This window comes from Sceloporus occidentalis, unplaced genomic scaffold (assembly GCF_023333645.1).
Source record: "Sceloporus occidentalis isolate IW3139 unplaced genomic scaffold, rSceOcc1.0.p SCAF_1, whole genome shotgun sequence".
Classification (NCBI taxonomy): domain Eukaryota; kingdom Metazoa; phylum Chordata; class Lepidosauria; order Squamata; family Phrynosomatidae; genus Sceloporus; species Sceloporus occidentalis.
Window position 1 is genome coordinate 320,212,337 of NW_028316981.1, and position 13,247 is coordinate 320,225,583.

Here is a 13,247-nt window from a genome sequence, read left to right on the forward strand (position 1 = left end):
AGAAGGAAGGAGACGACAGTCCAGCCATGGAGGAGGAGAAAACTCTTTGCTTCTTTACATGTATAGCCTGGAGAAGAGAAGGTTAAGAAGTGATATGATAGCCCTGTTTAAGTATTTGAAATATATGTCTTACCGAGGATGCTCCAGAGAATAGAACCCAGAGTAATGGATGCAAGCTCCAGGAAAAGAAATTCCAGCTCAACATTAGGAGGAACTTCCTGACAGTAAGAGCTGTTTGTCAGTTGAACACACTCCCTCAGAGATTTTGGTGGTCTCCTTCTTTGGAGGTCTTTAAGCAGAGGCTGGGTGACCATCTGTCAATGGGGATGCTTTGATTGAGAGTCCTTGCATGGCAGAATCGGGTTGGACTGGATCAGGGCCCTTGTGGTCTCTTCTAACTCTATGATTCTATGGTTCTAGCTGGCAGGCTGTTCTCTAGGCACATCCCACTTGAAGGTTTTCTCTACTGAGCCCCAATCTGATTTAGAGGAGCCTTTACGACATGTCTGACCCCCCCCCCAGTCATACCTGCCCCACACCCAGTTGCCTTGGGAGGAAGGGGGCAGCTTTGTCCCTTCTGCAGATTTGGCACGGAAGCCCATTACCTACCCTTCCAGAGGAGGAATGGACTATCTGGGTGCACTGGACCGGAACTTGAGGCCCTTTCAGACGTGGCCACAAAGCCCCCCACCCAGTCCCAGTCCTCTGAGGAAGAGGCATGGGGGTATGCATGGGGTGTGTGGTTGGGACCAGGGCTTTGGACAGGTTATGCTTCCTGCTTGGTGGCTGGTGCCACATTTCTCTTTCACAGCTGAATGAAAAGAGGAGCAGCAGCCACTGACTCGGTGCAGGAAGGAGTGGCTCAGAGACACCCACCTGCCCAGCTGTTCTGCCTCCCCTGTCCCACTGACCCCTCCGACTGACCAGAGGGTGACAGCAGAGCAGGCTAGGTGTCCATCACAGTAGTGTCAGTTGGGAGGAGGCTCCCTGGGCAGTGGCCTCCCTGTCGGATGGCAAAGTGGGCATATACAGACGTTTGAAGAGTGGGGGTTCCCGCTTGATCCACCACAGTGACACAGAAGCTGCAGGGAAACCAGTTTATTCTTCCTCCCGCCCTTCTGAGCTGACCACCATCAACACCACCAACACCACCATCCTCATCATCACGATGACCATCATCCCTTCCTAGATTCCCTGGCAAGAGATTTTCAGAGGCAGCTTAACTGCGGTATCAAAATTACAAAAGGTGAAAAGCCTCAGTAGATTGGGGAAGGGTATTGGAAAGGGGTGAAGCGTGAGGAGGTGGGGGGACACTTGCAGCGCAGAGCGAAGGGGGCTGCTGAGGGAGGCCAGGACGATGGTTTGGGGAGTGGGGCAGACCCCCTTGGGGAGCAGAGGCACTTAGGAATAAAGAGCAGCGGCGCCAGTGGCGGTGGCAGAAGGCACACAAGGCGAGGGGTTCCTCAAGGTTCCCGATTTTAAGGCAAAACCACACTGGGTTAGAGAGGATGTTGGGGGAGAGGGGCAGCCCCCTCCTCATTGCACGGTCCTCTGGAAAAGAGAGGAGCCTCCCAAAGATTAGTAGGCCGAGCGAGCAGCCAAGGCACAAGGAAAGAAAAGGCAGAAACACAAAGGCAGGGGAAGGGGGAGCCTTTGCATACCTGACTCCCCCCCCCCAAAAAAAAGGCAGTCCGGATCTACGTGGCCCCCCAGGATGAGACAGCAGGACTTCGGGGCTTGTGCAGCGAGCGGGCGTGGGCTGTGCGGCAGCCGTGAGCAACAGGGAGCAGTTCTTGGGTGCAGGAAGGAGGTCCCACTCGCCATTGTTGCTGAGGCAGGGGTGGCATTAAATAGGGGGCGGCGGCAGCAGAGGCCTAAGGGGGGGGGATCTCAGCCCCTCAGTTCTGCCCCTCGTCCCGCAGCTCCGAAGGCAGGAACTTGTACTGCTGCTGCCGGATCATGGCCAGCTTCTTGCGCGCTTCCTCCAGCTCCCGCTCTTTGCGCAACATCTCCTCCTGCGCAGCAATGATCTGGGGAAGGGATGGAGATCAGAGCCAGTGGGGTCACAATTGGAGGGATGCTGCTCCCAGACCCCCCTTCCTTTGGCGACACTTACCTGCGCGATCCCCCCCACCATCTTCTCCTTGACCACCACCGTCTCATTCTCATGGTCTTGGAAAGCGGCCGCCTTCTGCGCCGCCTTCACCAGATTGTCAGAGGCTCTCTTCACTGCGTTGCCGGCCGCCTGGAGAGGGAGAGCAAGTTTAATCTTTATATACATCACATTTAAACATCTCACAATTGGGGGGGGGGAACCCACAAATGCGCTTCTAATACACTTGACAAACGCATATCGGAAGACAATTAACAAGGTGATAAATTCCACACTTAACATTAAAATGCGGGTGTCTCCAGAAAGTTCCCTATTGGGAATAATGGAAGATGAACTTTTGGAAAATAAATATGAGAAAATATTGTATTACACTCAACCCTCCATATTTGCGACTTTGATATTTGCGGATTTGATTATTCACGGATTTGATTGATTTGTTCTCTCTAAGGATATTTAGGTCCTCTAGTGCAACTCCATTGTCAACTTTAGCTAAAATTTGCACTGAAACACCTCCTAGAGATTCCTAGAGAGAATACTCTACTAGGTATTTGTAGCTCCTCCAGTGCAACAGACACTGACCACAGAATGCGCTGGAGGAGCTACAAAGGCCTAATGGAGTGTTCTCTCTAGGAATCTCTAGGTCAACGTCCAGCAGACATTGACCATAGAACTGTGCTGGAGGAGCTACAAATGCCTAGTAGAGTGTTCTTTCTAGGAACAGAATAATAGAATCATAGAATCAGAGTTGGAAGAGACCGCAAGAGCCACCCAGTCCAGCCCCCTTCTGCCATGCAGGAAATCCAAACCAAAGCATCCCCATTGACAGATGGCCATCCAGCCTCTGTTTAAAGACCTCAAAGGAAGGAGACTCCACTACACTCCGAGGAGTTTGTTCCACTGTCGAACAGCCCTTACTCTCAGGAAGTTCCTCCTAATGTTGAGGTGGAATCTCTTTTCCTGGAGCTTGCATCCATTGCTGCGGGTCCTAGTCTCTGGAGCAGCAGAAAACAAGCTTGCTTCCTCCTCAATATGGCATCCCTTCAAATATTTAAACAGGGCTATCATATCACCTCTGAATGTTCTTTTCTCCAGGCTAAACATCCCCAGCTCCTTAATTCGTTCCTCATAGGACATGGTTTCCAGACCCATCACCATTTTAGTCACCCTTGGACACACTCCAGTTTCTCAATGTTCTTTTTGAATTGTGGTGCCCAGAACTGGGCACAATATTCCAGGTGGGGCCTGACCAGAGCAAAAGAGAGTGGAACTATGTCTTCCCTTGATCTAGACCAGTGGTTCCCAAACTTTGGTCCTGCATATGTTTTGGACTTCAACTCCCAGAATTCCTGACTGTTGGACAAACTGGCTATGGCTTCTGGGAGCTGAAGTCCAAAACACCTGGAAGACCAACGTTTGGGAAACACTGATCTAGACAGTATACTTCTATTAATGGAGCCTAAAATCGCATTGGCCTTGTTAGCTGTTGCATCACACTGTTGACTCATGTTCAACTTGTGGTCTACTTGAACTCCCAGATTCCTTTCACAAATAGTCTCATTCAGCCAGGTGTCCCCCATAATCCTGTATCTGTGCATTTCATTTTTCTGCCCTAAGTGCAGTACCTTACATTTCTCTGTGTTGAATTTCATTTTGTTAGCTTTCTAGTCTGTTCAAGTCATTTTGAATCTTGATCCTGTCCTCTGGGGTATTAACTACTCCTCTTAATTTGGTGTCATCTGCAAATTTGATAAGTATGCTCCCAATTCTGTCATCCAGGTCATTGATAAAGATGTTGAATAGCCCTGGGCCCAGGACAGAGCCCCAATGGACACCTCACTGGTCACTTCTCTCCAGGATGAAAGGGAGCCATTGTTGAGCACCCTTTGGCTTCGGCCGGTCAACCAATTACAAATCCATGTAACACTTACGTTGTCTAGCCCACATTCTACTAGTTTGTTTGCAAGAATGTCATGGGGAAGCCTGTCAAAAGCTAGTGCAACCTTTAGTTAAAGTTGCCCATAGAGTAGCATTGGAGGATCTAGATATTCCTAGAGAGAACATGTGAATCAAATCCGTGAATAAATCAAAGCCACAAACAAACATGGAGGGATGAGTGTATAGAGAGATTGGGATTGGAGATAGAGAAAGGGAGAAACGAAGGGGAGTTTGGATGTAAGGTGAAGCAGTGGGACTGTAGGGTTAGTACGGGGTTTTTTAATGTAAATTTCTCCTCATAGTTCAGGCTCTCATCTGCTTGCTGTTGGGGGGAGAGGAGGAATTCATTGGGACCCCCGTCAGCCAGAAGAAGTAGGGAGGGCACTGTTCCTCAGAGGTGACCTCCAAGGCTAATTACCAATGCTAATTAAAAATAATAATAATTGTAAGCTGCTCTGAGAGTCTTTAGGGCTGAAGGGCAGGATATACATACTGTAAATAAATAAATAATAGATAATGCTGGTTGGCAGCTTCCCTGTAGGCTGGCAAAGCAGGCACACTCAGACGTTTGCAGAGTTGGGGTCCCGTGGGCATGAAGGGAAGGCGGAGGTAGTGGGGGTATGTGAATGGTGGGCTTGGGGGGACCCTCCCTTTCCCTTCCCCATCCCGGCTCTCGTTCGCTCACCTGCAGGCGCCTCATGGCCTCCGAATCCTGGTCCGCCTTCACCTTGCAGGCCACCAGGAGCTGGGCTGTGGAAGCCGCCACCTGCTTGGCTGAGGAGATGAGCTTCTCCTCGCTGGCGTGGCCCTGGACTGCCGCATTGGCCGCCTCGCAGAGGTTGTTGGTAGCCGCAGCCACCATCCGGGCCTTGTATGCAGAGGGAGAAACGAGAAGAGAGAAAGAGAGCGTGAGAGGAGGAGAAGGAAGGGGAGAGGGCAAAATGGCCGGACGCCACGCAAGAAAAAAGGAGGGAGGGACTACAATCGCTGGTCGACATGTAGGAACCTTGTGGCAGTGGGATTAATGCTGCGTGGCTCTCCGGAGGGTGGGATCAGGACACTTCCAAGAGGGACCTGAATTCTGTCCCACTGCAGGCCTTGGGGGTTGCCACCAATGGTGCCTCTTCCTCAAATGATCTTGGGGTCCAGGTCACAAGGGAATGCCAAGCAGGGCAGACTTCGCTACAGAGCATAGGGAAAGTCTTCCTGCATACCAAGAGACATCGCTTGCGCACCCATGCAAACACGAGGAGTGTTTGTCTGTCAGGTTAAATGGAAGAATTTCCTAATAGTTAGACATAAAATGAATGTGGCTCGTCCTCTAGGAAATTACCACGTTAACTATTACCAGTACTCTAAATCCAAAAGTCGAGGCACAGATGGTTAACCAGCCATGCTAGGATTAACCTGCTAATTCTTCCTACCTGCTTTCTGCCTATAAAAGAAAAGAGACTCATATGGTTTCAGTTGTCAATTGCATTGGCCACAGGTATCAATCCAACTGGCCAAATGTCAACTGAGTTGACCGGGTGTCAATTAAATTCTCCAGACCAGATGGCTGGCCCTGTCTGATTTCTTTACAACAGAAAATCCCCAGAGGTGACTTGGGGCTGTCTCATCCTCCTCCTTCTCCTCCATCAAAGACTCTTCCTCACCCAGCCACCCGTCTTCCCTCCCTTGGTACTTACCGCTGAAATGAGGCCTTGGGACCACTGACCGTCATCGAGGGCGTTGGCTGGGATGGCACCCACCTGGCAGGGAAGGGGGAAGAAAATAAACAAACAATGGGGAGGGGTGGGTGAGGCCTAAGCGCTCCCTGGAGAAGCCCCCTGCCACTTCCCAGGCCCCCCACGGCTACCACTCACCTTCCCTTGGGCCACCAGCTCTCTCTGGGCCGCCGAGGCTGCCTTCACCAAAGCGCTGGTTGCTGCTGCGATGGACTTGGCCGCCTCCAGAATCTGCTCCTCAAAGTTCAGGCTCTCATCTGCTTGCTGTTTGGGGGGAGAGGAAGAGTCCATTGGGACCCCCGTCAGCCAGAAGAAGTAGGGAGGGCACTGTTTCTCAGAGGTGACCTCCAGGGCTGGGGGGCACCTCTGCCCAGCGTGGGAATAGCCCCTGACCCACCTCCCAGCCCCATTCCCCAGACCGGACTGGGGAGGGCAACGCTGGGGATTCTTTTATTTACTATTTACAGGGAATTTTTTATCCACGGATTCAAGCATCCATGGCTTGAAAATATTTCAAAAAAGTACAAATTCCAAACAGCAAACCTTGATTTTTGCCATTTTATATAAGGGACACCATTTTGCTCTGCCATTATGTTTAGTGGAACTTGGGCATCATCCACGGATTTTGTTATCCACGGGGGAATCCTGGCACCAAACCCCCGCAGATAACAAGGTCCCATTGTATTTATTTACTTCGCTAATTGTATTTACTGATGTATAAGTCTAGAAATTTAGGTCAAAACATTGACCCAAAAAACCTGAGTCGGCTTATCCATGGGTTGACATTAAGTACGGTACTTTAACTCTCATTAAAGGCAAGAGTGTCATCTGCCCTGAAATCACTGAACCTCCTCTATTTTCTCATTTATCCAGACTTTAGTATGAGCACAAACAGTTACAGCTGCTGGGATTTTGTAAATTCTTTGGCATTGTTTTCCTTGGCTTCGTCCTTTATGTCCTTTGTTAGATGCCCCTACATTTTACCTTCAGCTTATCCATGGGTCGTATCAGAACCCATCATTTTGGACCCAAAACCTGCCCTTGACTTTTTAAAAAAAATTTAATATAACAAATTATAAAACAAAGGATGCTCAAAAGGATTATCATATTCCATAATCCTTAAACTAATCTTTAACGTATCGTTACATCTATTTGGGTGGATAATAAATGCCTTATTTTCTACCCAAATAGATACATACACACACAGAATACTTATCACAAGATAACAAGACAGCAATTTCTCTCCTTCAACAAGTTCTCTTGGAGCATACAAGATTAATTAGACGTTTCCATCCTTGCATTTTTACACCTTAGTTCCATCTCAATGTACAAGCTCTTATTACCGGTGACCATTCTTCCTTTATTTGTCTTATGTCCTTATTATTGAAGAGGGGTGAGAGTTTGTCCATTTCTATCATCTCCAAAACATGCATCAACCAATCATTTATTCTTGGTGTATTTGTATTTTTCCAGTTTTGAGCTAATATCAATCTCGCTGCAATTATCAAATACATTAGTATGTGCCAATACTTTCTTTCAACTTGAGTTGGGATTTTATTTAACATGTTCAAAAGGTAAATTTCTGGTCTTAATTCAAACTTTACAAGGAGAGCCTTATCAATACATGTATGTATGTGTTTCCAATTTTTCCCCAGTTTTGAACAATGCCAAAAACTTGCCCTCGACTTATACATGAGGTCGACTTATAGTTGAGTACAGTCGGTCCTTCTTATTATACATGGATTTTTTATACACAGATTCAAGCATACACGGTTTGAAAATGTCCAAAAAAAGTATAAATTTCAAATATAAAAACTTGATTTTCCATTTTTTATAAGGGACACCATTTTGCTAGGTCATTATATTTAATGACCTAAATATGCATACACGGATTTTGTTATACACGGGAGATCTTGGAACCAAACCCCAGCGTATAACAAGGGTCCACTGTATATACACTACAGTCATCCCTCCATATTTACGGTTTTGATATTTGCAGATTTGATTATTCACAGATTTGATTAATATGTTATCTCTAGGACTGTCTAGGAGGTCCTCCAGTGCAACTCTATCATCAACTTTAACTAAAGGTTGCACTGAAAGACCTAGAGATTCCTAGAGAGCATACTCTACTAGGCCTTTGTAGCTCCTCCAGCGCAGTTCTATGGTCAGTGTCTGTTGGCATTGGCCACAGAGTTGTCCTGGAGGACCTAGAGATTCCTAGAGAGAAGACTCTACTTGGCCTTTGTAGCTCCTCCAGCGCAGTTCTATGCTCAGTGTCTGTTGGACGTTGGCCACAGAGTTGCCCTGGAGGACCTAGAGATTCTGAGAGAGGTGTCCTCTCAAGTAAAAACATGGTGTTTTTGCTATTTGTGGTTTTTCCATATTCATGGGGATCTTGTGTCCCTAAACCTAGCGAATATGGAGGGACAAGTGTATTTTAACAAGTGATGAATGGGATATTGAAGGGTAACCTACCTGAAACATGGGCACAAGCAAATATTGTATTATTACCAAAAGAGAATAAACTTCCGTCTGCTCATTGTGTGAGTGTTGGGGTGTGCACACAGACAGGCATGGCATAGGTGAGGAGTGGGATGAGGAGATTCTGGGCACGGGTGGGCTCACCGGCTGGCTCCCCCAGCCCCTTTGCCACCTCTTCATTAGTCAAGCAACAGGGATGATGGTGACCCGGCAGCCATGGGGCTCCCACTTCCCACTGGAACCGGACCCCCTGCAAGGGAAAAGCCCTCGAGGGGGGTGACTCTGAGACCCACCTTGGGCTTGGCCCGCGGCTTCAGCTGCTCCAGCTTCTTGGCCGCCGCCTCGATTGCCGCCGCTGCCCCCAGCAGCTCGTTTTCTGCAATTACGGTGGGGTCCTCGGGGTCTACCCACTCCGTGCCTGGAGGAGGAGGAGGCGAGAACGTGAACAGCCCCCATACCCACAGACACATGCCGCTCCCGCAGCAGCCATTGCCAGCGAAGTCCTCTCACAAGGGAGCTCTAACCAGCATTCCTCCACTGAGCAGGGACAGACCTCAATTCTATGGTTCTGTGACTCTATGGTCCTTCCCTGCCCTCCTTGCCCATTCTGATGCCCTCTTGATGCCTCTCTCTGCAGCAAAGGAGTGCAGAGAGGGGGGAAGGACCTCCACCCACCTTTCATGGCTTCAGCGGCCTGGATGAGCTCCGTGACAGAGCCAGCCACTCGCTTGGAGTAGCCAGCCAGCTGCTGCTTCAAGTCATGACTCGGCTTCTGTAGGACCTGACCAACGAGGAGGAGAACAGGGAAGGAGGGGCTTAGCGCCTGGCTGGACCACCGACGGAAGCCCAGGACACCCTCCTGCTCAGTGCTGCCCCCAGGCCCCCTTGGGGGAGACTGTGGAGAGGGGGCCGACCCGGGATGTGGCTCACCCTTAGAGACCCAGCAGGAGCGCATGGTTTAAGGGAGCCCCCCATGAGACAGAAAGAAGCCAGAGGAAAAGAGGAAAGAGAAAAAGGGAAGCAGGTTTCTCTGGCCTGTTACAGACTGCCAAAATAAAGCTGCTTTGAGTCTCTTTGGAAGTATGCCATTTAAATAATGCATGGGTTCTAAGAGTCCGGAGGTCACGCCAAAGCCCCACTCCATTCCTAAGCACTGGAGTGCAACTTTTGGTGCAGCTTCCGGATTCTTAGGATGCATGCATCATTTAAACAGCATACCTCCAAAGAGACCCGAAGCAGCTTTATTTTGGCAGTCTGTAACAGGCCTCTGTCTCTTGTCCATGGGAAATGATGTCCTGGGAGGTGAGTTGGATCAAGGCTTTGCGCATGGGCAGTGGTGGTGGTCATCCTTTGCACCATGATGGGAGGGGGCCCTCTTGGCAGGGGATGGAAAAATGCAGCTCCCCCAAGTTTCTGGGATGGTAGTTCCCTCCACATTCACTAGGGCTGCTGGTGGCACATAATCCAACAAGCGCATCTGGGAGGTCCTCCCTGGCTACTACAGGGCATGCTGGCCTGGACCAAAGGGCCTGGGAATGCTCTTCCCCACCAGGCCTGCTCTGTCAGTCTCCCCTTGGACCACCAGACGGCCGAAGATGATGCCCATAGCCAGGTCCCTGGGTCTACCAGCTAGCCGAGGGCTCTAATCCATACAGCTCCTTGAGGTTTGCTAACCAGAATGGCACAAAGCACGTGGTCTGACACACACACACACACACACACACAAGTTGTGCCCTCATGTCTTCCTGGCCACCCGTCCCAGAAAGGAGCCGGGGTCCGCTTGCCGCTCTGCCTGGTCAAGGGCTCACAGCAATCCCACGCGACACAGCAACAGCACTGCATACCACGAGCGGCCGGTGCAGACATCAAGTGGGCCAGAGGTTGAGTGAGGGGCTCAGACCAGGCCCAGTCTCACTGTAGTCCTCGGCTTAGTGTCCTGTGCTCTGTGGTCTCTCATCCCACACCGTGCACACATACCACACCATGCCACACGGCATACTCTCGTGCAGTGCACACGCCATACTCACCGGCTGCCCAGACGAGAGGATGAAAGAAGGAAGAAGTGAGGAGGGAGAAATGACAGAAAAGAAGAGGAGAATGCACTTGGGGGGAATGAGGGAGCACACCCCAAAAGAGGGCTGGGGGCCACAGGGGAGGGATTGAAGGAAAGAATGGGGGAGCTCTTACCACCAGCACATGCTCCAAAAGCTGTAGATAGCCGCTGGCACACTCCTGGCCAAACCGCAGCGCCCGGTGGCGCACCTCCCCGCTCACGTCTGGATGGTAGGCAGCCTCCTGGTGATAAGACACTCATGAGAGAGAAGCAGATCCCATGAGGGAGAAGGGCCATGCCCCACATGGCACAACCTGAGCTCCTCTGGGACCAGCGACCCTGGACACAGCCTAGACACCAGCCTTTCTGGACATTGATCAGGGGCAAGGAAAGGGGTGGGGTGAGGTCAGAAGCCAGGAAGTCCTCTCCAGTCCACCTTCCCAAATTGTCCCTCTGTCCCTCCACTGTGCTAGCTCTTGAGGGCCATCAGGGACCCAACAGAGCACCAAATCCACCTCTAATAGGTAAGCAGCAGATGCAAACTCTGCCGGGGCCAGTGCCCCTCTATGCCCCACCTGCCCCTCGATACCATCACAACCCTCCCACTTGCTCATGGCAAACTGGCCTGCACTTTGTTCTTCCCAATGTGCCCTGGGGACCCTCAAGGAACAGCCGGTGCCCTCAGCACCTGACCTAAAATGTGCAGTCCTGCTGGCTTTGCCCCCACAAGGCCCCCCACCTTGCAAGAGCGCAGCATGTCGGCGATGGCGCGGCGGCTGAGGTTGGCAGTGGCGATCACATCCTCCTGCCGGCACGAGTTGCCGGCCGCTACTGCCTTGGCAGTCGCCATGGTGATGCCCTTGGTCATGCGGATGAAGTCCTCGGGCGTTGATGTCTTGGCTGGAGGCACCTGGGAGCAAAAGACCTGTGGGGCGGAGGAAAGAGGGTCAGGAAAAGGTCAGCATTGTTAGCGCAGCGTTCCAACGGTGGTAGCAGTGGCACTCACAGCGAGCTCCTGGCGGATGTGTTCGATGGTGGCCTCTAGTGCGCGTGTCCCCTTGGTGGCCTCGTCCTCCACGGCCTTGACCGTCTTCAACAGCGAGGTGACATTGGTGACCATCACCTGCCGAGGAACCGGACAGAAAGCAGCTCAATCATGGGCAGCAGGGAGGAAAGAGGGAACCCCAGGGGGAAATGAACCTGTTCCTGTGAGAACCTGGAGGGAGCTCTGGCGGCAGATTCTGCCCCACCACCACCACCACCACCACCACCAACAACAACAACAACAATAATAATAATAATAAACCTTTATTTATAAAGCGCTGTAAATTTACACAGCGCTGTACATACAATCTTTTTAATTGGACGGTTCCCTGCCCGCAGGCTTACAATCTAGAAAGACACGACACAAAGGGAGTGGTGGTGGGGAAGGGGCCTCTCTAGTAGGATAATACATATAAAATACAGAGCAATATAGGAAATGATTCAATAAAGCAGGCAACAAAAGAACATCAAACAGCAAGTGACAATTATGCAATGCCTGGGAACGCTGCCCTGAACAGGATGGTCTTCAACTCCGTTTTGAAGCTGGTTAAAGAAGTGATGGCTATTGTTCGCGGGGTTAAAAGGTTCCAGGAGTGAGGGGCAGCGAGTGAAAAGGGGCGAATCCGAGATGGGGCAGAGGAAATCCTGGGCTGGGACAGCAGACCTTGACTACCAGAACAGAGGGAACAACAGAGTGGGAAGGTGAGGAGAAGAAACCCATTGGTAGAGAGGAGGGTCACCAACTTAGGCAACCCAGCAACCGAGGCACAGAAGAGCCCCTGCCACCAACAGAAGAAGACAACCTGGCCAGTAAGTACACTGCACCCATGCCATACGTAGGTGCACACTGAAGCCACGTGGCAATTGGGCAAATGGCATGTGCACTGTGCCGCACTGCAAGCACACGCCCCATTGTTTCCAGATCCCCTGCATAAGGGAATGGTCCACTGTACTGGCAACAACTGATGGTTCTATCCTCCAAGTATGCCCCACATCCACATAAATGAAATTGGATACGGATGCACTTAGGGTGGAAAATTGAAATGCATAGATATAGGATGGGGGACACCTGACTGAATGAAACTACATGTGAAAGGGATCTGGGAGTCCAAGTAGACCACAAATTGAACATCAGTCAACAGTGCAATGTGGCAGCTAAAAAGGCCAATGTGATTCTAGGCTGCACCAATAGAAGTATAGTGTATGGATCAAGGGAAATAATAGTGCCCCGCTATTCTGCTTTGGTCAGGCCTCACTTGGAATAATCCTGTGTCCAGTTCTGGACACCACAACTCAAAAAAAATGTTTAGAACCTGGATCGTGTCCAAAGAAGGGCTACTAAAATCGTCAAGGATCTGGAAACCATGAAGCCCTATGAGGAGAGACTTTGGGAGCTAAGTATATTTAGCCTGGAGAAGAGAAAGTTAAGAGGTGATATGGTAGCCCTGTTTAAGTATTTGAAGGGACATCATACTGAGGATGGAGCAAGCTTGTTTTCTGCTGCTCCAGAGAACAGGACCCAGAACAATGGATGGAAGCTACAGGAAAAGAGATTCTACCTAAAGATTTGGAGGAGCTTCCCGACAATAAGAGCTCTTCGACAGTGGAACACACTCATTCCTTGGAGTGTAGTGGAGTCTCCTTCCCTGGAGGTCTTTAAACATAGGCTGGATGGCCAACTTTTGGGTATGCTTTGATTGAGAGTTACTGCATGGTAGTATGGGATTGGACTGGAAGGCCCTTGTGCTCTCCCAATTATATGATTCTATCATCTGCTGCCGGCTCAAATCCCCTAACGCACGGCTGCTAAGATTTAAGGGCTCTAGAGGCATTCCACCCACACTTGTAGCAATCTCTCTGGAGCCCCTCACAATCCCCTTAGACAATATAT

At 50.3% G+C, this 13,247-nt stretch overlaps 1 protein-coding gene across 4 annotated transcripts in view; it reads right to left on the minus strand.

The window, feature by feature from the left end:
* Positions 1-1,083: 1,083 nt before the first annotated feature.
* TLN1 (talin 1) overlaps positions 1,084-13,247 on the minus strand; it is a 70,912-nt gene continuing 58,748 nt past the window's right edge. For all 4 annotated transcript variants that reach the window (XM_089498486.1, XM_089498478.1, XM_089498497.1 and 1 more), the window contains 10 exons: positions 11,319-11,435; positions 11,052-11,237; positions 10,447-10,554; positions 8,935-9,040; positions 8,553-8,677; positions 5,914-6,039; positions 5,737-5,799; positions 4,734-4,916; positions 2,117-2,245; positions 1,084-2,030 (listed from right to left, as the gene is read on the minus strand). In XM_089498486.1, the coding sequence (XP_089354612.1) occupies positions 1,899-2,030; positions 2,117-2,245; positions 4,734-4,916; positions 5,737-5,799; positions 5,914-6,039; positions 8,553-8,677; positions 8,935-9,040; positions 10,447-10,554; positions 11,052-11,237; positions 11,319-11,435 (1,275 nt within the window). In that variant the 3' untranslated portion in view covers positions 1,084-1,898. The remainder of the gene's footprint in view (positions 2,031-2,116; positions 2,246-4,733; positions 4,917-5,736; positions 5,800-5,913; positions 6,040-8,552; positions 8,678-8,934; positions 9,041-10,446; positions 10,555-11,051; positions 11,238-11,318; positions 11,436-13,247) is intronic.